This window comes from Zalophus californianus, chromosome X, assembly GCF_009762305.2.
Source record: "Zalophus californianus isolate mZalCal1 chromosome X, mZalCal1.pri.v2, whole genome shotgun sequence".
Lineage (NCBI taxonomy): Eukaryota > Metazoa > Chordata > Mammalia > Carnivora > Otariidae > Zalophus > Zalophus californianus.
In genome coordinates, this window is record NC_045612.1 from 15,495,534 (window position 1) to 15,519,844 (window position 24,311).

General features: G+C 45.3%; 1 protein-coding gene across 6 annotated transcripts in view; it reads left to right on the forward strand.

Moving 5' to 3' along the window:
• The first annotated feature begins 2,920 nt into the window (after window positions 1-2,920).
• The window catches only part of ARHGEF6 (Rac/Cdc42 guanine nucleotide exchange factor 6), a 96,319-nt gene continuing 74,928 nt past the window's right edge, over window positions 2,921-24,311 (forward strand). For 3 of the 6 annotated variants that reach the window (XM_027607898.2, XM_027607901.2, XM_027607902.2), the window contains exons 1-2: window positions 3,244-3,428; window positions 4,843-4,926. In XM_027607898.2, the coding sequence (XP_027463699.1) occupies window positions 3,264-3,428; window positions 4,843-4,926 (249 nt within the window). In that variant the 5' untranslated portion in view covers window positions 3,244-3,263. Of the gene's footprint in view, window positions 3,429-4,842; window positions 4,927-13,102; window positions 13,146-24,311 lie in introns of those variants that run through there. The other 3 variants (XM_027607900.2, XM_027607899.2, XM_027607903.2) reach the window with 3 other exon arrangements.

Below are 24,311 nucleotides of genomic sequence, written 5' to 3' on the forward strand. Positions count from 1 at the left end.
ACCCGAGCCGAAGGCAGACGCTTAACGACTGAGCCACCCAGGCGCCCCTCAAGTGGGGTATTTAATAATATAGATTCCTTTGCCCCATTGCAGATCTTCTGAAGTAGGGTTCTGGGGACTAGGGCTCCCAAGTCTTCATTCTTTTCTCCGCCTTCCCTCACAAGAGGTGATTATTTTTGTACATTGTTCTTTGTAAAATCACGGCTTTAGGCGATGGAGTGCCTTTGAGGGTTTTTGAGCAGGAGTATTACACGATCAAAGAGGTGTTTCTGGAGAAGCAACCAAACTGTGCTCTGCCAGAGAGTCCATTAGGATGAGAGGGCGCAGGTGGGAAAGGCAGTGAGCGACGGGGCTGGGCTCAGTGGCCCAGGGTGCGTACTGCTAAGGCTTGGCAGTCAAGTGAGAAACCTTTTCTCTCGCTCTTTTCTTTCTTTCTTTTCTTTTCTTTTTTTTTTTTTTTTACCTTTTCTCTTTTTACTCATGCTGTCGTGGGAAGCCTGTTGCTCTTCGTATCAGTGTGACCTCTAGTCTTCCAGCGTCCCACCCTATACCCCTAGTTCATCAGCTCCTTTGTGGTGTCCCCTGCTTCCCTAGCCAGCCTCAGTTCCATGGCTAGTCATTCAGCCACATGCTTGCTACAGTCCTGGTATTCCTTAATCTCCATACTGACCCTAACTCCCAATCTTCGTACTAATAGAACTGCCTTGAGGAGGTGGCCTTGCTTTTCTGGTTTTACTTTTAGTACTTAGAGTAATTTGCTATAGCCATTGTCCAAAATGAGGCAGATTTTTATCCGGGTGACCTCAGTGGGCTTAAGCCTGTTTTGGGCTAGGCTGGGTTCCTGAAATTACTTCGGCTTTGTTCTTGATCAGAAACTGTAAGGGATACCTCAATAATACTGTCAGATTTGTTTGTCTGTAGAGTACAGTTTTGATGAGCAATTGTGAAAAATTGTCCAAATGACATAGAAAAATGTATTCAAGTAGGTCTGACTTGGGAATTGAATTTACCACCGAATGGATTTTGTATTTCTTTCTATGACATAGCTTTGGCTATGGTCAAAAGTCAATTAAAACTTTTGATTCACTATACTTATTTTGCTTCTAAGTATAATTACATCAAACCAAACATTTGGAGGTCAAATCCTTGTTATAGAACTATTGATAGACAAAACAACATGAATGAATCTCAAAACGATGATGCTGAGCAAAAGAAACCAGAGAAAGGGAAGTACCATACTCTATGCTTCCATTTATATATGATTCTAGAAAATGCAAACTAATCTACAGGGACTGAAAGCAGATTGGAAGGGAAGGGAGGGGGACAGGGTTTGAAAGGGCACAAGGACATTTTTGGGGATGATGGAAAGTTTTACCTGGATTGTGTGTGTGTGTGTGTGTGTGTGTGTGTGTGTGTGTGTGTGTGATTGTATTGCAGGTGTATACATATGTCAAAATTCATTAAATCGGACATCTTAAATATGTGCAATTTATTATACGTCAATTATATCTCAATAAAAGTAAAAATCATTACCAAGGAAAAGAGTTTTGATTTAAGACATAGGAGTTCATTCACTCATTCATTCAGCATTTTTAAAAAAGATTTTATTTATTTACTTGACAGAGAGAGACACAGCGCGCGAGAGAACACAAGCAGGGGGAGTGGGCAGAGGGAGAAGCAGGCTTCCCGCGGAGCAGGGAGCCCGATGCAGGGCTTGATCCCAGGACCCCTGGGATCATGACCTGAGCCAAAGGCAGACACTCAACCGATTGAGCCACGCGGGCGCCCCTCATTCAGCATTTTTAAACATCTGTGTACCTGGAGCTGCTGGGAACAGTGTTAAACAGGACGGACAAGCTGTCTACTCTAGAGAAGTTACATTCTGGTGGAGGGAACATATCAACAAGTAGTAATAGTGAAGTGTGGTAAGTGGTAGGAACAGGGCAAGAAGGGGAAGCTTTGAAAACATTCAGCAGGATTATCTAAGCTGATTATTCGGTGGTAGATGTTTAAAGCTGTGTTGAGAAGGATTCGGAAGCTTAGCAGGATCCCCGGCGTGAGGAGGGGCAGTGACTGACGGGGAGGTCCATGCATTTGCCAGTTTAAAGCTATGCTGCTCACATTAGTCTTCTCGTACGTTTCCCAATAGTATGACTCTTTCAACTGGTTGTGAAAATGTTTGAGAATAACAAGATCTCTTGTTCTAGACCAGGTTTGTTTTTTTCAGGGCAGCATTTTTAATGCAAAGTGTTTCTTGTTGGGGACGCATCAGCTTTCCAGACTGTAGTATAGACAGAGGACAAGCGCTCTTTTGTTCTCAAAAGTTCTGGTTTCAAGTATTTTGTACCCGCTCATGGGACTGTGTCTGCGCCTTTGCTAGGGGTACTGCAGCTGGATTGTGTAGTGGAACCAGGTCCAGAAAAAGAATTGCTAAAGAATGCAAGTAAACAGGATGTCAGATGTTATCCTTAGCCTCTTTCCCTAAACACAGCGTTTTGGCTGCAAAGTAAAATGCCATTCTTCTAGCTTCTGCTTATACACGGTGATGGCTGACAGCAGGCGTGGTCTTCATGTGCTTGGCACATTATCACCAGGCAATCAAGGTGTTCTAGGGGGAATGATCACGACACACCAGCTCTGTGAGACAGGATGAGGGCATCCGGCCATTTCTCGGAAGAATTTTCCCAGCCTACCTTCCCCACGAGGCTCGGATCTGTCTGACCTAAGAGCCAGTTGGCATCTTCCTCCTGACCGGAGCCAGGTTTTCACTGGGGCTAGACTATTTATCGGCAGTGTTTTCCCAGACTGGCCCATGAGTGTCTCATTTCCAAGGTCCCCTCTGTTTTCCAAGAGCACTTGCTTCCTTCTCTCTCCTCCCTCCCCAGCATCCTCCTCACTTCCTTCCTTTACAGCTTCTTGCACTGTTGGGGTTTTTTTTGGGGGGGGGTGGTGGTGTTTGTGTGTTTCTTCTTCTTCTTCTTTTTTTAACCCTCATGAATTTGTTTTGCAGGTTTGGAAAAAGAAACCCAGCATCATCCAAGGATTTTTATTCCTTCTATTTCTTCATCTTTTAAGTGTGATCTCTGTGGCTTTAAGATCCCGTAATTCGTGTGGGTTCCACCATTATCTAAGAAAAGTTGTCGAAACGCTTTGCTCTGCAAGCCACAGAAGAGAACTTATAAAAACGGAAGGCAGTAGCAGATGCAATTACGGATGTGGCTTAGTCCTTGCAGCTGCCCCAGGGAGCTGTGCGGTCCTCAGTGATGAATCCAGAGGAGCGAATCGTGACATGGCTTATATCCTTGGGAGTTTTAGATTCCCCCAAAAAGACCGTCTGTGACCCGGAGCAGTTCTTGAAGTCCTCACTGAAGAATGGGGTAGTGCTGTGCAAACTGATCAACAGACTTAGGCCGGGCTCTCTAGAAAAGGTAAGGGAAATGGGCAGTCTCTTTGGGATTGCTCACCACCAGAGAGCAGCAATAATGTAACCCTTGAGATGTTCTGTTGCTCAGGCCATGGGACTCGCCCCCTTGAATCTCTTCCTAAGAGTTTGGCCTTCTCTCATTGTTTTTGTTGTTTGAGAAACTCAGAAAATGAAACGTTATCCTCTCGCAGTTGGGCCCCCAAAGATAGTAAAACCGTGGTACACCGTTGGTGCCAGGGGACAAGGAGAAAACACCCGTATCGTTTGCTCCATCCAGAGATACGTGTTCTACCTCCCCATGTACCAAGGGCATATTTTGCACTTGGGGTATATATGAGTCTGCGTAATAATGGGATGATTTATGAGAGATATTGATGGTATTTTTTTAAAGATTTTATTTATTTATTTGAGAGAGAGAGAATGGAAGAGAGAGAGCATGAGAGGGGGGAGGGTCAGAGGGTAAAGCAGACTCCCCGCTGAGCAGGGAGCCCGATGCGGGACTCGATCCCGGGACTCCGGGATCATGACCTGAGCCGAAGGCAGTGGCTTAAGCAACTGAGCCACCCAGGCGCCCCTATTGATGGTATTTATTGACAGTTTGGCTAGAATCGATGTCGATTTTCTGCTCAAAGAAATAAAATATCCTTTGAAACAGAGGCAACCAGGAGAAATAATCCAAAATGTCAGAAAAGGTTTGCTAAAACAATAGAAACCAGATATGTGTTTTGAATGCAACATGTGTTCAAAGTGAAACTAACCTTACCCTCTTTTAAAAAGCCAAAAGTTTTAATGTTGGAAAGCCATGATCACGAGGATGGGTCATTTCTAAAGTAGGCACTTTAAGGAAGTTTAAAGGTTGAATCCTACAGCTCTTAAGGTTAGCAGGGTACGTGACCGTGAGCATAACGTGAATTCTTTTGCCTTCTTGAACCAGTTTGTATTTTTATCAAGTAAATTGATTTTCTTTTAAGTTTCCTTAAACTTGAAAAAAAGAAAAACAGTACTAAAGCACAGCATACAGAACTGTTCCCAAATGTAGCAAACAGTAAATGGGAGAACAGGATTTTAATAAATTATCATGGGGGAGGAGGGAGCAAAGTAATAGATTAAAAGCAAGAACCAAAGCTCAAAAAACAGTCTGGATCCAATTCACTACCCCCGCACTTCGGCGGAAGGCTAACAAAGGGTTTGTCAGTAGATTTAGATGGTTTGGGACTGAAAGTTTGGTGACATTTGAAAGAGACCGACCGTTTAGACTGTTACATCACTTCCTCCAGTGGTTATTTCTCTTCCTGGATTGATAGCAATGTGTCCCCTGCCTTAGAAAGCCTACCTATCTAGTTATCAGAACATGAGGACTATGGTATGCTTGGCATGGGATGACAGTGTCCAAGTGACCTCTGACTGTGTTTCTCTAGTACTGTTCGGAGCCCCAAACGGAAGCTGATTGCCTCAGCAACATCAGTGACTTCCTGAAAGGATGTGCAACACTTCAAGTGCAGGTAAGCCCGCCCGGGGTGCCTCGCCCCACTGGTGAGCTGGTGAGGATGGTGCTGTACTGCAAGTCCTCGGTTGATCTTGACTGTCATACTGGGGTAGCATTGTATGGAAACCATGGTTAAGATTGGTGGTCTCCAGGGGTGGCTTGCTAGTTTGTCTTCTCCAGAAACCAGTGCCAAAAGCAAACAAACCAAACCAAATCAAAACTTAGGATGGGATTTATTCTTTTAATACAGCATCCGAGCCCTGAAAACAGGCTTTCGGTGACAGAGGTTGTATGGGGTGCTTCCCTGCTAGGGGGAACTGGCTGCTCTAGGGGGTCACCGTAACCCCCCTGAGTTGGGAAGAGAGGAAAGCATATTGTCACTTTTTCCCATTAACACTTTATGTATTTCTTTTTTTTTTAAAGATTTTATTTATTTATTTGACAAAGAGAGACACAGCGAGAGAGGGAACACAAGCAGGGGGAGCGGGAGAGGGAGAAGCAGGCTTCCCGCGGAGCAGGGAGCCCGATGCGGGCCTTGATCCCAGGACCCTGGGACCATGACCTGAGCCCAAGGCAGATGCTTAACCTAGCCACCCAGGCACCCCCCTATTAACACTTTAGAACAGAGGCCTTGAAAAGCCCAGAGAACCTACCCCTGCGGTAGAAATTGTATATTAAAGTACATTGCATTGTTTTATATTATATGGATCCTTAGAGTACGTATGGGGGTATTGCTGGAAAGGAGGTGATACTTTTGTCTGAGTGTCAAATTACTTAATTTCTCTGTTCCCGTGTGTCTATGTGTGTGTGTGTATGTGAGACATCTTTATTTGCAGAAGCAAAAGCCATGGAAACAACATCAGTATCTAGCAATAGGTGAATAGTCAAATAAATTATAGTACATTCAAATGATGCTGAAGTCTTATACATTCATTTAAAAAAGATTGTAGGTTTTTTAAAATTGAAGTATAGTTGACATATAATATTATGTTAGTTTCAGATGTACAATGTAGTGATTCGACCATTCTATACGTTACACAATGCTCACCACAATAAGTGTACCTACCATTTGTCACCATACAATGTTACTATAATATTATTTTTTTAAAGATTTATTTGGGGGTGGGAGGGACAGAGGGAGAGAGACAATCCTGAAGTAAACTCGCCTCCGAGTGCAGAGCCCAGTGGGGGGCTCGATGATGGGCTTGACATGGGGCTTGATGCCAGGACCCTGAGATCATGACCTGAGCCGAAATCAAGAGTTGGCTGCCTAACCTGACTGAGCCACCCAGCCGCCCCTACAAATTACTGACTATGTTCCCTGTGCTGTACTTCTCATCCCTGTGCCTTACTTACTTTATAACTGGAAGTCTGTGCCTCTCCGTCCCCTTCAGCTGTTCCTGCCATCCCCTCGGTCCTCTCCCCTCTGGCCACCACCAGCTTGTTCTCTGTATTTATGAGTCGGTTTCTTTTTCTTTTCTTTTCTTTTTTTTATGAGTCGGTTTCTGCTATGTTGGGTTTTGTTTTTCAGATTCCACATATGAGTGAAATCATATAGTAATGGTTTTTCTTTGTCTGATTTATTTCACTTCACATAATACCCTCTGGGTCTATCCATGTTGTCACAAATGGCAAAATTTCATTCTTTTTTTTTTTTATGCTTGAGTGCATATATACCACATCCATCCATGTATCGATGGACTCTTGGGTGGCTTCCATATCTTAGCTATTGCAAATAATGCTTTAATGAACGTATGGGTGCCTATCTTTTTAAATTCGTGTTTTTGTTTTCTTCAGGTATTTGCCTCAGTGTTTTGATCTGTAAAATGGACACAATAATTGCTACCTCATGGGGTTGTTTTAAAGGATCAAATGAGATACTACATCATAATTTAGAGCTAAGAGCTTGGACCTGAAAAACATCTATGAGTTAATGTATGTACAGTGCTCAGCAGAGAACCAGGGACATAAGAAGTATAGACTCGTTTTTAGCAGCATTTTTTGTGGAGAAGTATTAGTAGTGGGTTGATCATGGATTCTGATGCTAGATTGCTTGGGTTCAAATGCTCAGTTTTCTCTCAGGAGTAGCTTTGTGACCTTGGGCATGTTCCTTGACTGTGACTCAGTCTCCCCACCTATAAAGTGGGAATAATAGCAGCACCCATTTCATAGGATCAGTATAAGATGTCAATGAATTCATGTCCCCGGAAGAGTGCCTGGCGCCTAGTAAGTATTTCTCCAAGTCTTAGCTATTATTATCAGTAGTAATACAAGTCGCTTTGCCCCAGATAGACTTGACTTGCTTCAGAATTTTTCCTAAAGTTAGCTACAGCATCAGGCTATAGTTGTCTCAGAATATTTTCTTCCAGGTGTCCCTGTTACCCACTGTTAGCTGTGTGTCTCTGCACGTGTGTGTGTGTGTGTGTGTGTGTGTGTGTGTGTGTGTGTGTGTGTGTGTCTTTTGAGGTAGGTGTAGCCTGAGACCTCTCTATATATCTTCTAGAATGATGTCTACTATGGAACAGATCATGGCATTTTCTTTTTTATTTGACAAATAAAAACGTGGTGAGGTTGCCAATGATTTCTGCGCTGTGAAGCTGCCAGAAGGTATCCTGAGCTTCTTTGCAGTTCTAAGAATACTAGATGATACAGAAACACCTCCTGGGTCTAGCACTGTGGGATAATGAGTCGTTTCACAGAAGTGGATTTTTCTGATGATAACTAATGCTTACTCCTTTAAGTACCAATGCTTAAAATATTTTCACCCACTTTGGGTACAAATCTTTCTGAAAAGTATATGCTAATTTTCATTTCTTGAATCAAGGCGCTGGGCATATTTTTGTCTCTCTTTGATCATTGAGGCTGGCCTGAACATCATAGGGATATTGGAATAAGGCGGTATCTGGCACTACGGCTAAGCACATAACTTTCTCTAGTTTGACAGACTTGGATTAGAGTCTTGGCTTGGTCAGTTACTGACTGTGGACTCCGGGAAAAGTTACTTGGCCTCTCTCTGTTTCAGTTTCCTCATCTGCGTAAAGGAGACATTAATAATATCTATTGCGTAGGATTGTTTTAAGGATCAAATGAGATAATGCACCTAAGGCATGAGACTGAAAGCTGAGCTGGGGGAACCCCGCAGCCAGGAATATTGACCATCCAGTCTCAAGCTCCCACGTAGCTAGCTAGGAGACAGACTGAGACACAAATATTTACCATTTTTAAAATTAATTTTTTTAATTGAATATATTTGACATTTGGCATGTAAGTTTAAGGTGTACAGCATGTTACTTTGCTACTTCTATATATTGTAATATGATTGCTGTTGCAGTGGTATCTATCACGTCACATAATACTGGTACGATATTGTCTGTATTCAATATTATGCCGGACATTAGATCACTGTGGCTTATTTAGTACTCATTGCAAGTTTGTGCCCTTAAACAATATCAATTTTTATCTCCCCATCTCCCCATCCCGTGGTAACCACCATTTTACTGTTTTTTTTTTTTTTCGAGTTTGACTTTTTAAAGATTCTATTTACTTATTTGAGAGAGAGAGTGAGAAAGCGTGCATGAGAGAGAGCACAAGTAGGGGGAGGGCAGAGGGAGAGGGAGAGAGAGAATTGCAAGCAGACTCCCCGCTGAGCATGGAGCCCTTTATGCGGGCTTGATCTCAAGACCCTGAGCTCATGACCTGAGCCGAAATCAAGAGTCAGAGGCTTAACTGACTGAGCCACCCAGGCGCCCCCAGAACACACTGTTATTTTCTAAAGACAGAGTGCGGGCTTGAAAGGGTCAGTTGGGAAATGTAGAAAAATGAAACCAGAGATGGAGCAGCACAGTGACATCTTGAGTACTGGCTGTGGAGCACGACGGCCCCATTAAAGAGCAACGGCCTTCTGAACCTCTGGGTGGCCAGTGGGCCTCTCCAAGGGACCTCCATCTTTGTGTTCTCAGATGGCTGTAGTGTCCTAGGGTCTCTGGAAGACCACACAGCTAGCAACTGGTCAGGGAGGTCTGCCGAGACATCTAAGAAACAAAGCACTCTCTAAAGCACCTCCCCAACTTTGATAGTATCTTTTGAAACACAGAAGTTTTTTAAATTTGATGAAGTCAAATTGATCTATTTCTGTTGTTGTTGCTTGTGTTTTGGGTAGCATGTCGAAAAAACCATTGTCTAATGCAAGGTCGTGAAGATTTATACTTATGTTTTCTTGTAAGAGTGTTATAGTTTTAGCTCTTACATTTAGGTCTTTGAATCATTTTGAGTTAATTTTTGTGTATGGTGTGAGGTAGGAGTCCAAATTCATTCTCTCTTTTTTAAAGATTGTATTTATTTGAGAGAGAGAGAGAGAGAGAGAGAGAGAGAGCACAAGCGGGAGGAGGGGCAGAGGGACAAGCACACTCCCCACTGAGCGCAGAGCCCGACGTGGGGCTCAATCCCAGGACCCTGAGACCATGACCTGAGCCAAAGTCAGACGCTTAACTAACTGAGCCACCCAGGCATCTCCCAAATTCATTCTCTTAAACACTATTTTTGAAAAGACTATTCTTTTCCCCATTCAATCAATTAATGTAGCTGTGTAATAAGTTTTCAAATCAGAAAGCATGAGTTTTCCAAATTTGTTCTTCATTTTCAAAATCATTTTGGCTATTCTGGATCCCTTGTGTGCCCATATGGATTTTAGGATCAGCCTGTCCATTTCCACAAAAACAAAAAAACCCCCCAAAAAAACCCAGCTGGCATTTTGATAGGGATTGTGTTCAGTCTGTAGATGGCTTTGGGGAGTATTGCCATCCTAACAATATTAAGTCTTCTGATCCATGAACACAGGATGTCTTTCTACTTATTTGGGTCTTTTAAAATTCCATTCAACAGTGTTTTATAGTTTCTAGTGTGCACATCTTATACCTCCTTGGTTCAGTCTATTCCAAAGAATTGTATTCCTTTTGATGCTATTGTAAATGGAATTGTTTTCTTAATTTCATATTTGGATTGTTGATTGCAAGTGTATAGAAATACAATTGATGTTTTGCATATTGATCTTGTATCCTTCAACTTTGCTGAACTTTTTCATTAGTTCTAATGGTTTTTTGGATTCCTTGTGGATTTCTTGTACAAGGTCATGTCATCTGTGCATAGAGATAGTTTTACTTCTTCCTTTCCAGTCTAGATGCCTTTTATTTCATTTTCTTGCCTAAGTTGCCTGGTTAGAACCTTCAGTTCAATGTTGAATCGAAGTGATTAAAGTAGACATCCTAGTGTTGTTCTTAATCTTAGGGGGAAGATTGCAGTCTTTCACCATTAAGTAGGATTGTTAGCTGTGGGTTTTTCATAGATGTCCTTTATCAGATTGAAGGATTCCCTTCTATTCCTAGTTTTTTGAGGGTTTTTTTTTTTTTTTGGTCATTAAAGGGTGCTGGACTTTGTCAAATGCTTTCTCTGTATCTGTTAAGATGACCATTGGTTTTCGTCCTTTATTATCTTGATATGTTATATTACTTTGATTAATTTTCATATGTTAGATCAATCTTGCATTGCTGGGATAAGTCCCAGCGGCTCATGGGGCTGTATGTGCACATAGAGGTGGATTTGTGTACATCTGTGATTATTCTTGAAGCATTTTTCTTCATAGAAATGGAATTACTGTGTCAAAATTTGATAGATATTCTCAAATCCCCTACAAAAATGCTATATGAAGCTCTGCTACCACCATAGAGTAGGAAGTGCCTTCTCCCTCATGTCCCTGGCAGCACTGGATATTATTTATCTTTCATGTTTGCTAAAATGTTGGGTGAAAATGATATTTCGTTTACCGCTGTAATTTGAGGTTCATGATTCCTAGTGAGTTTGGACATCTTCTTACCCCTTTATAGTCCACTTGTATTTCCTTTTCTGTGAACCAGCTCTATCTTTTTTATTTGTTTACAGAATGGAGAAGGCAGGGAGGACACTCAGGCCTCAAGAGAAGATCTAGAACATATGGGAAAACCCTCATATCTAGGTAGAGTGTCACTAATGTGACCAGGAAGTCCTCTGACAACCTATTTTAGCAATGGTGGTTTTATTTTCATTCTGCCTTTGAACTTGGGAGGAGGAGGGACAGATATACTTCTTCTGATCAATTGAGAGTGGCCTGGGGTGATACCTCTTTGACTACACTGTTCTGGCTACAGCCCTCGTGCTCTCCTCCTGGCCTCATCCCCAGCTGGTACTCCTGCTTCGTCCCCTGCCACCTTTAGTACCAACCCACTGCCGGGGATACCCTACTATCTCCTATTCTGCTCCTGGGCCAAGCCTACTTTTATAAAAAGATGTTTTGCTCATGAAGGATTTCACTGAATGTATATAAGGCTCAATTAGTGCTTCTCTCTCTCTCTCTCCCTCCCTTCTTTCTTTTCTCTCTCCTTCTCTTTCCAGTACCAGCTGGTATCAGTATGGCTTTTCTTTGCCCCCACCCCCTCACTGCCTCCTGTCTCCTGAGTCACTCCATCTGCCTTGTCACTGGAACAGCATGGATGCCATCCCCAAAGTGGGGCCTGTGGGATGGACGATTTGCCATTTCCCAGGGACTGCTCTGCATGAAGGTAGTTCTGGAAGGAAGGCAGATCTACTCATGACCAAGAGGCAAGGCTAAATCTCCCATAAGAGAGCTTCAGCTCCGGGAGAGCAGAAGCATCTTGGGGGAGTGAGGTCAGTAGCTGTAATGGGTATCAGTCGGGCCCTCCTTCAAGGCTAAGTCCGCCACCTGTGTGAAGTCAGAGCTCCCCCCCCCCTCCCCGCCTTCAGTTGATTCATCTGTGAAAGGAGACTAGAGTAGGGATTGGTAATGTCTAACTGTTGGATACTCTGTTTTTAACTGGCTCAAGTCCATGAGTTTCTGCTGGGCAGAGCTTTGTATATTTAGCTGCTCAATTTGTGCTAGTGGGAAGACTAAAGAGGATATCGGTAAGTTGTTTGTTTGTTTTTCTGTTGAGCAAATCTGACACTCCTAACGGAATTTCCCTGAGTTACATTGACTGACACCCAGGGCTCGGGCCATCCTAATCTTTTACCGACTGCATCGTATTTCTGTAAAAACTGGACTTCAAGTGAGGCGGTAAATATTCCCCATCTATCATGAGCCTTTTTATGCTCCTAACAGGCCCCTTTGACTTGGGTCCTGTTAGGAGAGAGCCCAGGAAGGGCATGCAGGACAGTTGGGGAAGGGACAGATGTGGAGGGCCGCCGGAGAGCGCGTCCTTTCCCGCTGTCTCGGCGGCTGGGCACAGAGCTGGCGGGGGGGGGGGGGGGAGGGGTGCGTTCCGAGTGGCGTCGGCGAGCGGCAGGAGGGCGCGGGCCGCCAGGAAGGGCTAGTCCGCGAGGCCGGGATTCCCTCCCGGGGCTCCGGCAGTGGCCGGCGGCAGGCCGGGCGCCAGCGGGCCCCGGGCTCGGCGGTTGCAGGCGGCAGCAGCATGCGCAGTGTGGCCGCCGCCGCTCCTCCGCGGCTTCTGCCGCTGCCACGGCTACCCGGGCGGCGGCGGCGGCGGCGGCTGCCCTGCCGCTGTCACTTCCAGTTCCTACTTCGGCGATCCAGGTCCGGGTCACCGCTTCCCCGCCGCTGGCCCGGTCCCTCCAGGCCGCTCTCCCTGCCGGGCTCTGGCTCCAGGCCCGAAGGGGCCAGCGCGCGCAGCCCAGCGGGGTCCCCGGGCAGCGGCTCCCGCCCGCCCTGGCCCGGCCCGCCGCCAGCGCACCCGGCGGGCGCGTCTCCCGCAGCCCGCTCGGCGCCGCGCTCCTCCGCCCGCCGAGCCGCACGGCCCTGGAAGCAAGAACTTGAGGGCAAGAATCTGGCTTCCCTTTAGATTAAAAAAAAAATAAAAAAAAGGCATAAAGAAAATCCTTAGGCTGGCGAGGTGGCGGGCGCGGCACGGAGTTTGGAGACGGGCGCCCCCTCCTCGCCCGCGTTCGGGAGCAAAGTTGCAGCAGCCCCTCCCCGCCCGGGCGAGCCGAGCCCAGCTCTCCAGTTTCGCTCGGGTGGCGGCCGCGCTCAGGGCAGGGTCCCAGCCCCGGCTGGGGTGCACGGTTCCCGCAGCCTTGGCACGGGCTCGCCCGCCCGCTCGCCGGCCCCGTGACTCGCGAGGGCGAGCCGCTTCCAGGAGGCGGCGGCGGCGGCGGCGGCGGCGGCGGCGGCGGCGGCGCGGCCGGAGCGAGCGAGCGAGCAGCGGGAGGAGCGGCGGGCAGCGGCCGAGCCAGGTGACCTGCCTGGGGGCGGGGGGGGGGGGTTGTCAAGGGAAGGGGAGAACGCAAGGGCCAGGGTGGTGCCGAAGGACCCGGGTTGCAGAGGAGCCGCCCTTCCTCCCCCTGCCGAGGCTCGCAGCCCCAGCCGCGGGGTCGGTGCTTGGCCAGGGCCTGGCAGTGCCCTGGGATCCCGGGGGCCGGGATGGCGCGCGCGCGGGGCGGGGGGAACCGGGGGCCGAGGGCGCGGAGCGAGGACGCGCCAAACTTAGGGGCGAGTTGTCCGGCTCTGGCCGCCGGCTTTGCGGCGGACAGGATTCCTTCTTTCCCCCGGAACCAGGGCAGGAGTCAACAGTACTATTTTCGATACTAATTTGATGCCTCCCCCCACCCCCACCAGCTCAGTCCCCGGCATCCGCACGTTTGCGGATATTTTCGGCGTCGAGTACACAGGTCTGTCGCAGGAATGGGTTGTGGATGGGGGAAGACCCGTACTCTGCAAGGTGTGCCAACGTGCCCGTAGTTAATTCCGAGTTTCATTTTCCAGTCATTTAGGAACCCAACAGGTATTTGAGCTATTTCGTTTCTTAGCTCTAGAGTGGAGAGCCCTTAAGTTTATCTCTGTCTCTTCAAAAATCTTATTTTTATTTTTGGTTTGTTATTGTTTTGGGCTATAGGGGTGACTCACACGAGTTTTTTTCTTTTCTTAATGTGTAGTGGGAATACAAATGGAATGAGGGAATATATTTGCCTACGCAACTACTTATGGTTTTGTGAATAAAAGCTTCACGTAACCCCGGAAAAAAAAATCACAGAATAGGATACATTTCGGTTGATGTTCTGTAAAGTAGTAACAATTTTAACCACAAGATTCTAAGGTCCAAACTGCTTTTCTAACTTCTATTTGCCTGGAAAGCCCACAATTTGTCCTTGAACTTCCTATCTTAATTTTGACATTGACCATGGTAAGAGGAGCTTGGATGACATCATTTGCTCCAGCCACAGTTCTGGTGTTCTGTGACTGAGAGCACCTCTCTCCAAAACGTTAAGGCCTGGGCCTGCCCTTGTACTTCAGCTGAGGCATTTCCAAGGATTTCTCTTAAGTAAAGTATTATGCTACATGCCAGGCAGTGCTGCAGTCCCTTCTTACATAAGCGAGCTTCAGGCTGGGTGTGCTCGGAGCGGTTAATATCAGAGAGTTCTCAGTCTCCGGGGGTGGTGGTGGTTGGTGACTGGAGTTTGGAACAAAGTAAATTTGCAGCTTGTATTGTGTCTTGCATGTCTTTGCCACTTAATTTTTTTAGATTGCCTTCTACCTACCTTATCTGAAACTCACAGTGCCCTTGTAAAGCATGTAGGAAACCGAAAAGTTAGTTAACTAAAGTCATCCAGCTTACCAGTCATAGCATCAAAACTCCAACCTGGATCTTCTGCTCTCAGCTCAGGATTTTGGTTTGTTTTTACTAAACTATGACATTTTATACAAAAGCGTTTCATCTGGCACATTTTACGGATGGTATGTCTTCCAAGCTACTCATTTTTTCTGTTCTTTCTGCCAACTCACATCTTGGCCTTGTCTTTGCTCGCACAGGGCTGGCGCTGTTCTTAAGGATGAGGGCAGGAGTAAAGCCTTCTAAAGGGGGGTCTGTGGTTTGTATTTATGGTACGGTCCGTGTCCTCTCCATTCATCTTCAGGGATAGCAGGTGCTGAATAGAGTGAGCAAACTAGGGCCCAGAAATGTCCGATATTCGTTTGACATCATTAGTCCAGGTATAATATTACTTCAGTCTTTACAAAGAAACTCATTCAGGAGGAGAAATTGGAGAGCGTTGGTTTTGTGCATTTGCAGCGATCTGCTCATCACTGTACTTAGGAACTTAGATGCAAAGGATTGGAAAAGGAGTGGAGTAGCTACCACTTAGCTACCACTTCTTAAGCACCTACTATATTCTAGGTACTGTGCTAGGTGCTCTAAGTCCCAACAATCCTGGGAGGGAGGTGGTGTTGTGCCCATTATACAGTGGAGGAAACTAAGGTTTGGGGATCATCCAGATAAATGCCCCACACCGTCAGTGCAAATCAGAATGTCATTGCTGATGGGCCTGAGTCCAGAACTCATTCCCTTTGCCATGTGCCGGACTGTCCCCCCAAAAGGAGCTATTGATAAATACAGGATCATCAAGCCCCTTGCTTTTCAGATATGGCTGTACATCAGAGCCATCTGGGGTGCTTCTACAAAATACAAATGTTGGGTTCTCCCACCCCCACCCCACTGAGCTTAATTGGTCTGTAGTGAGGCCCAGGCCTGGGTATTTCTTTTCTTTCTTTTATTTTTAGAGAGGGAAAGGGTTAGAAAGAGGGAGACGGAGAGAGAGAATCTTTTTTTTTAAGATTCATTTATTTCAGAGAGAGAGAGAGAGAGAGAGTGCATGGGGGGGCGCAGAGGGAGAGGGAGAGAGAATATGAAACAGACTCCCCGCTGAGCGCAGAGCCCGACACCGGGCTCGATCTCACAACCCCAAGATCATGACCTGAGTCAAAATCAAGAGTCAGACACTTAACCAACTGAGCCACCTAGGCACCCTGGTATTTCTTTCTTTTTTAGTGTTTAAATAAACATCATATTGAAATGTAACATGAATTCAGGAAATCGCACAAATTCTAAGTATATAGTTTGATGAATCTTTACAAATTGAACACATCCATATAATCAGCACACCAGTTAAGAAACACAACATTATCAGCACCCAGAAGCCACCCTCATGCCCCTTCCCAGACACACCCCTCACCAGTGGGCACCACTGCCCTGACTTCTAAGACAATAGATTCATTTTTTTTTTTCTGTTTTGGTACATTATATGAGTGGAATCATATAGTAGGTACTCATTTGTATAAGGTTTCTTTCACTCAGAGTAACATTTGTCCAAGTCACCCATGTTGTGGATCCAAATGGTTCATTCTTTTCATTGCTAGTCGTATCCCATCCTGTGGATGTACCATCTTTTGTTTATCCATTCACCTGTTGATGGACATCTGGGTTGTTTCCAGTTTGGGGTTGCTGTGAACAGTGCTGCTGGGTGCTGTGCATGTCTTGTGCCTGGCTTCTGGTGGACATTTCTGTTGGGTTTGTACATGGGAATGGAACAGCTGGGCCACAGGGTATGTGTATGTTCAGCTTGAGTAGGTGCCGCCCGACAGTTTCCCAGAGCCACCATGTCTTGTAATTAGTTTGTTTTGAAAGGTCCCCAAGTGATTCTGATGTGCATCCAGATTTGAGAACCATTTCCATGGTTTATCTAGAGTTCAGCCATCTGGCAACCTCCAGTGTCTGCCATCTAGCTGAGAACCATAAAGAAAGAGATACCAAGCTTCCTCCACAGCCTCAGATCTTCTAGAAAATCTTCTCTGCTGGATTGGGCAACTCTCGTCCCCCTTCCCATAATCCTTTGTGCCAGGCTATCTTAATGCTGGCGGGCCACTCTTGTTACAGGGATCTGTGGACACGTTTATCTCTCTTCTAGTCTTGGCACTTCTCAAAGGCAGGAAGCTAAGGTTGATCATTCTTATAATCCCAGCACTCAATATAACATGTGCGCATAGCAGGTACTCAGTAAATGTTTATTAAATGAACGACCAGTAGCATGAGTGAGTGGTGAGGGAAGGTCTGGACTGCAGAAGAGATGCCTCCCCCCACCTCTTTGCACTAAGGCTTCCGCACTTTATTCCTGGGAGACTGCCTCAGGATCTCACTTGGAGCCTAATGACTTTTACTTATCTAAGCATGTTGGAATTATGGGTAATCTGGTTGCTCATCCCCAAACGGATTAGAAATAGAAAATTAGATTAGATGAGATAAGGTATGTGGAAGCACTTTGTAAATTGGAGAACAGCATCGAGATAGAAGGTCGTGATAAAGGGAGAAGGGGGGTTGCCAGGGACTAGACGTGCTGGCAGTGGTACAAAGGGTACATATCCACGCACAACATGGAAACAGTGAAATCAGCAGCACGCCAGGAAAGGAGGCAGGAAAACTCTAAAAAGCAGAGCCCCGAATACATAACCATCTGGGGCCCTTTGGTGTGGGGTCAGGCAGCTCAGCACATGCTGTGCAGTCCAGTGGCTCGAATTTGTGACTTCCCCTACCTTGGTCTGGGTTTGAATCCTGGTCAGGGAAACCTGTGTTCTTGAGGAGTCGCATGCATGAGGAGTGCAGTGCTTAAGAGCCTGGGCTTTGGACTTGAACTGACCTGGGTCGGCCACTTCTTAGGTGTGTGCTAACTTCCGTGGTGGTAGCAGTAGGTAATGTGTGTGCTTTGTTATTGTCAGGTATACACTACCCCTTAGCCGGAAACGAGAGAAAGCAGAGAAAGCACTTGGCACAGTGCCTGGCACTGAGCAGACTCAATGAAAGCTAGTTCCTAACTGGAATTTTAATATATCCCAGTAGACTAGTGTTCATGAATGATCACATAGTGTTATCAAAAAAAAAAGTTCACTTAAGTCTTTAGTTATGTTAAGCAAACTCTAAGAAGTGAGTCATACTTTAGAGAGAGATCTTCTTTTGAAATCCTAACATTGAAAACAACTTGGGGGGCGCCCGGGTGGCTCAGTTGGTGAAGTGTCTGACTCTTGATCTCAGCTCAGGTCTTGATCTCAGGGTGGTGAGATCGCTCCGCGCTGGGTGTGGAGCCTAGTGAAACAAACAAACAAAAAGCTTGGATACAGGCAGGGGTAAACTGTGGCCTCTCTGGGATGATGGCTTCTCCCAGGTTTCTGAGCTTTTATACCAGTTACTTGGAGAATTTAAACAGGGAGGAACCTTAAAACAGGAAAACAAAATCCAGCCATCTTTTTCCTTGGTTCCATGCTTTATTGGACAGAGACTGCTTGCTTGTGGAAAAAAACATTTTTTTAAAAAGTAAAGTTGAAGGTAAAATGCCTACATATTTTCTAAGACTTGACACCCCTCTTCTGAAGGCAAAACCGAGTTGAATGTTTTCTGGGAACTTTGGATGAATCGTGGTGGCGGCCTTGGCCTCTGTTCTCGTGTTGACCAGCACGCATCAGGCCTTTCAACATTATTTACATCTTTCACTCACTAATTGAAGTGCTTTTCTTTTTTTGTACTTGAAATTCTCAGTGCCTCACATCATAGAAAATAATTTGAATTTAGATTAGAGTGTACTGAAATGTGTTTAAAATTATTTACATGTCCTGTTTAATTTGTTTACATATTTTATTTGGAGGGCTACATAAAGGCAGTTTAAATTTCAGTGATGCTGTGGCTCAGTGATACCCACAGAACAGAGACTGCAACCTTTAATTATAATTTCTGTCAATTTATGTATAATCTTAAGAGTTTTATGAACCTGTTATAGAAGTTCATGTAAAGGTCTCCAGCTGGTTGTCTTGCTGTTGGTCTGAATGTTGTTCTGAATGCTTAGGGTGGCCAATATTTAACTGCTGGAAACAATTTGTATATGGTTTCCTTTATAAGAACTCAGGACTAGAGGTGTGTGGGACTCCAGTTCTAAGGAGGACCTGGAGAAGACCAAGGAACCGAATTCTTCAGAGACTATGAATTATTCAGTTGTTAACCACAGAAACTTTTTTAGCTACCATTTTGTGTGCTAATAATAGAAACAGTTTGGATGGATTCCCCTTGGAATTGAAAAATCAGGAATGCTTTTTGCTCTTTTCTAGTCTATGCAGAAACTAGAAGGTGATAAAAGAATATTTTCAGTTTCTCACATTTACTACCTGGATGAAGTAGTTTAATTTTTGTGTCTTTCGTGTGTTTTATTTTTAATTTCTGTGTCTTTTAAAACAAACACATCCATTTTATAGTTACAATAGCTTGAAATTTAAAAATACACCCCAGAGCAAGATGCTTGTTGTTTTAGTTAAATTAAACAATTCAACAAATGGTTTTCTATTTTTGGTGATGACCGACAAAAAAAAAAAAGTCTCCCCTTGCGCCGGGGAAATAAGTAATAAATCTGTCAAATTGGGCATAGTAGAGGGTGAAAATCAAAATCAATTGCTTCTGTACAAAAAAACACGGTATGTACTACTTAAAAAGGAAACATGGCATTTGTGGGTTGGGTTGAATGTATATTGATAATACCAAATGGAATGCATTTCGTTAGAAAATTTGACCAATTGAGTCTCCCTTATCTTGTTTTAAATCCCATTCACTCTAATTTGTTTTTTTTTTTTTTTAGATTTTATTTATTTGAGAGTGAGAGCACGAGCAGGGGGGAGGGGCAGAGGGAGAAGCAGACTCCCCGCGGAGCAGGGAGCCTGATGCGGGACTCGATCCCAGGACCCTGGGATCATGACCTGAGCCGAAGGCAGATGCTTAAGGACTGAGCCACCCAGGCGCCCCCTCTAATTTGGTTTTAATGTTGATTCTAATCCAGGCTGTTTCTGGGGGCACCAGAGCACAATATAGCTCTTTACTAGAACCACACAATCTTGGCCAGCGATCCCCTACTCCGGCCCCATTCTTATCTGGTCATAGGTTATCATCGAGGTAGCCCCCGGGGGGGGTCAGTCCTTGCTGGCACAGCAGAAGGTATGCCGGACGATTGGTGATGACTTTGGGGTTAGTACCAAAAGGAAGTGCAAGGTCTGGCCTTTGAACTGCAAATGAAGAAGGGTGAGGGCACTTGTCAGTTTTGTAGGGCCTTCGCTTACCAACTTTTTAGAGGGGATATATGTCCACCCAGTCCAGAAGCTGCTCCACCTCTGCATTTCAGTAGTGACGTTGCCCCTTCCTCTGCTGTCGTCTGGAAGAAAGATTTAGGATGCCAGACATCTGTCTGATTAGCTCCAGGCTTTGTCGTAGCCTGGCCGACTTGGACCCTACCACGCAGAGGGGTGTACGGGTTCAGAGAGGGCTCATCCGAAAGAGCATAGAGCCACCCATCATTTCTACTTGACTTCTGGCAGAAGATTTACCTTCCTAATTAAGTTCTGCTTAAAAACAAATAGAGTAAAATCCCAGCTTTATACTTTCTTGGGGACTTGAATATTATTACAGAGATCAGACATATCAGCCGAGGGATTGAAACGGGCAATAGGGAAAAGAAAGGATTAAATTAAGGTAAGATGGAAGGCAGCAGTTTGCAAAGCAGTGAATGACACTGTTATTAAGGGCTTGTCTCGCTCTAGACAATAGCAGGCAGGTTTCTCCACCCTTGGAAGCGTGGACATTATTTTAAGAGGCATCATTAAGGTGTCAAGCTCTTCACATCTTTTATGAAGAGCCCAGCCTGTGAAAGCAGGCCTGAACACTAAGGAACATTCCATCTTATAATCTCTCTATTCTTCATGGCTAGGTCTCCAGCAAACTGGGGCTGTTTACCAATAATTTGTGAGAAACGTATGCAAACCAAGAGAATGCAGTATTTTAACAACGAAAGAAGTGTAACCGTTTCTTTGGGGGCGTATATGTTGTGATAGTGTGAATAAGCATTTGCGCTGTAGCATGACCACTTTGCGTTCTTTGAAGATATGCTGGTGTTTAGGAATGTGTTATGGATTGGGGCAAGTCTTGATTTGGGATCGCAAAATTACCTTCCAGGAAAGACCACAGAGTGGAAAACAATGGTTTTGGTGAGCTCGTGGGTGACTCCTTTATGTGCCAGATTTTACATACTATCCTTTTTATTTCCCACGACTGCAAGATCATGACCTGAGCTGAAACCAAGAGTCGGATACTTAACCAGTTGAGCCACCCAGAGGACCCCGGATGAATTTTTTAAAAATGTATTTTAGATAGCTTGTATATCTAAGAGTCTATATGTAGATTATCAAGAGTTGACTTTCTTTCATAGAAATGACTCTTTAATGAATGAAAATAAGGATAAAAAGAAAGCTTAGTCTCTCGTAATACAGTATTTACTGTATTTACTCTGTTTCTTTATGCCAAACTGTTTCATTAAAAAAAAAGAAAAGAAAATTAATGGTATGTGAATTAGGTCCCATAATGTCATATGGAAGACCTTCTCTGCTTTTCCAGTCCTCAGCTCACTTCTTATTTTTTTTAAGATTTTATTTATTTATTTGTCAGAGAGAGAGAGAGGCAGGCAGGCCAAGGGAGATACAGGCTCCTCGCTGAGCAGGGAGCCCGATGCGGGGCTCCATCCCAGGACCCCGAGATCATGACCTGAGCCGAAGGCAGACGCTTAACCCAGGCGCCCCACACTTATTTCTTATGTTACCCAAACTGTCTTGATTTCATTGGGTTTTCAAGGTGTGACACTTGCACCTTAGGACTCTGTAACTGTGATTCTCCCAAGTGATCCCAGGCAGTACCTTCACTTCCTTTTGGTGAGATAAATGCTTTGTCAGCATTCTTCACGACTCTCAATCACAGCCTTCCAAAGAAGACTCTGTTTCACCAAGTGATGGAAAAATAGATGAGCCCTGATTGGTCAGGTTCTACTAGAAAAAAAAAATGACCTTTTCTCTGTCTTTCCTTTCAGGGAAGGCATGCCAGAAGGACAGGTGTTTCTGGTGGAAGAAATACCTGTTTAACTTTCAGGTGAAAAGGAAAGCATCATAGTCAGCAAGTACTTGTTTGCTGTCTGTACGGTGGGTGCTGTGCCTGTGGCATTGTGGGAAGAGGCAGTATGGGAAATCGTGGAGTTTAACAGGGTGGATGGTGGCATATGGCGAGGTATCCAAGTTAGTGGGTCCAGAGTCTAGACCGTAACACAGAGTTCAGAAGAAGAAGCCTATTGTGTACTGAGGTGTAGTGCCTGGGGCAGACCCCGTGGAGTGGGAGTGATGTTGTCTGGGCCCCAAAGGACAGCTGGGGTTCAAATGGTTAAGGGGCCTTTTTCATAAGGAGAAGTGTGCGTATCGGAGAGAGGCACAGTGAAGAAAGTGAAGGATTCTGGTGCATACAAGTTGACGATGGTGAGAAATGATGGGCTTGAGAAGAAATCTGAATGCCGGCCTGAAGCCTGGGGATTGGATTCTGTAGGCACTTAAAGGCTGGGTTCCATTAAGCTGAGAGACATGGATATTCATGGAAAGCACCATTCCTGACATGTCTGATAGGTGAGCTCCCAAACACCCACCTCACCATGTTTGGATTGTATCCTAGGTGTAAATCTTGTTTGAGATCAGATGGAGGAACATTAATTAATTGTCTGTTAGGCATTGATGGGCATCTCTGAAAATGACATACTTTTGAAAAGGTGACTCACACATAGACTTTTGGCAAGGAGTGCCAAAAGTCTTTGCCAAATATACTGTTGAGGGTGATCTCTAAATAAAGAAAATGGTTGTAACTTTGGCACAACATCCTTCCTACCCAGATTAGCTGGTCTAAGCTGGGGCATGTGGATTGTAGGCTTTCGATTTGCCTCTCACCCCTTCTTGCTTCTCGTGAGTTCCTTTGGCATATTTTGCCACGTCCCACTGTGCTCTGGCTGTGACTCAGAGCCTGTTTTGGAGTAAGGGATGAACAGGTGAGTTTGGCTGCTAGTGTCTGCCCTTTAAGCGATTTACCATGAAGCGGTTCAAAAAATACAGCCAACTCCAGCAAAGCAAAAACAGTTCAAAAAATAGAGCCAACTCCAGTTTTTCCCCACTTCCTTTCTCTGTGATGCGTAGGTCATGGCGCTTTGTGAGGAGAATGAAAGGCCCCTGTACTACCCGGGACAGGCCAGCAATTGCAGACTTGGCCCAAACTGGGCACATAACTCAATGAAACCCACAACCTTGGAGTTTGAAGCACCTCTGGTCATCTCACAATTGAGCGGCTTAATTCTGCCGACGAGTACAGGCGTATTGTTATGTTAGCTAATAGGCGTTTCCTGGAAAGTCACGTGGAAATTGTTTCTTCCTTAATCCTGTTCTTTTGAACTTTACTGTAATTTTGGCAATGCTTTTTCTTCAATTGTGATTAATCATCTGTTGGCAAGAGCTTCTAAACTTTCCTCAATTCATCAAATATTTATTAAGCGCCTGCTATGTGACAGGCAGTCTTCTAAACACAGGATCCAGAAGTGAAAAAGTTTTTAAAGAACTGGCTTCATGGGGGCTTGCATTTGAGGCCTGATTTGTGTGTAAGTGTCTCTGCCAGTACATCCTGTTGATCAGCCAGTGAATGATTATTTATCGAGGCTCTCACATACGTTGAACCCCAGGTTGGGTCTGTGGGGGCCAGTTTTGGGCTTCCAAGAGTCCGCCTTCTCATTGGAAATCCAGAGCTAATCCTAACACCCACAGAATAAATACAGTGGTACAGTGTAGGTGGTAGGTGGCTGAAGGCTTGAGTGTGTGCCGCCATCTCTACAGACTGGGAGGCTGGGGCAGTTCTGAAGACAGAAGCCTTAGGGTAAGGCGTTGCAGAACTTTCTGGAAAGCAGCAGATGAAACTGGCTAGAGGAGCTGCCACGGAAAGCAGCCCGCAGTGCTTCCTCTTTTCATGGCCCTCCTCCCTCCCTGATCTTTGTGTAGCGTTCATTTAACACCAGTCTTTCCTGTGTGTGGCCTCTACAGCAAAGCCGTTGGTTCTGCTAGGCTCCCGGGCTCCAGCCCTAGCAGACTCCTGGGAAAGCTGGGGTGGCAGGAGCCCTGTCTTCCCATGGGAGGCTCCTCCCTAACTGCCTGGCCCCGTTAAACAGGCGGGACTTGTCAACTGTTACCATTTCTGAGGCTCTCCTCATCGTCTTCCTGTGTTATCACTTGATTCTCGAATCATGGGCAGTTCCAACATAAAGAGTGCTTGGAGTGTCCAGGGTAATTGTTCATCCTTTATTTGAAAGGACAAGGAGAAAGTATAACAGAGGTGGACATTAATTTGGGACCACACAACCAGGCATTCTTCCATGTAAAACGGAGTCTTTTCCAAAAGTTGATTTGTAAGGTACTGTTAGGAACACAGAAAACATTTTCCCCCTAGAAACCAGGTTCTGTGTGCTGATTAAGTTTTCCGGCTGGCCCACAACAGCCTGTTTAATAAGTGTGGCTGAGCTGTAGAATTCACACACCAAGTGGCAGATGTGGCCCTATGTCCCTGGGAAAATGGGTTCCGCATTCCAATTTGGAACGCTAGGAAATAAGTCCCCTTCCCTGAAGGGGTGGGGGTGAGGAGCTTGGGGAGGACACCCCCTGGTCTGGCACCCAGATGTTCTGGCAGCTGAGGAATTACCCGTCCACCC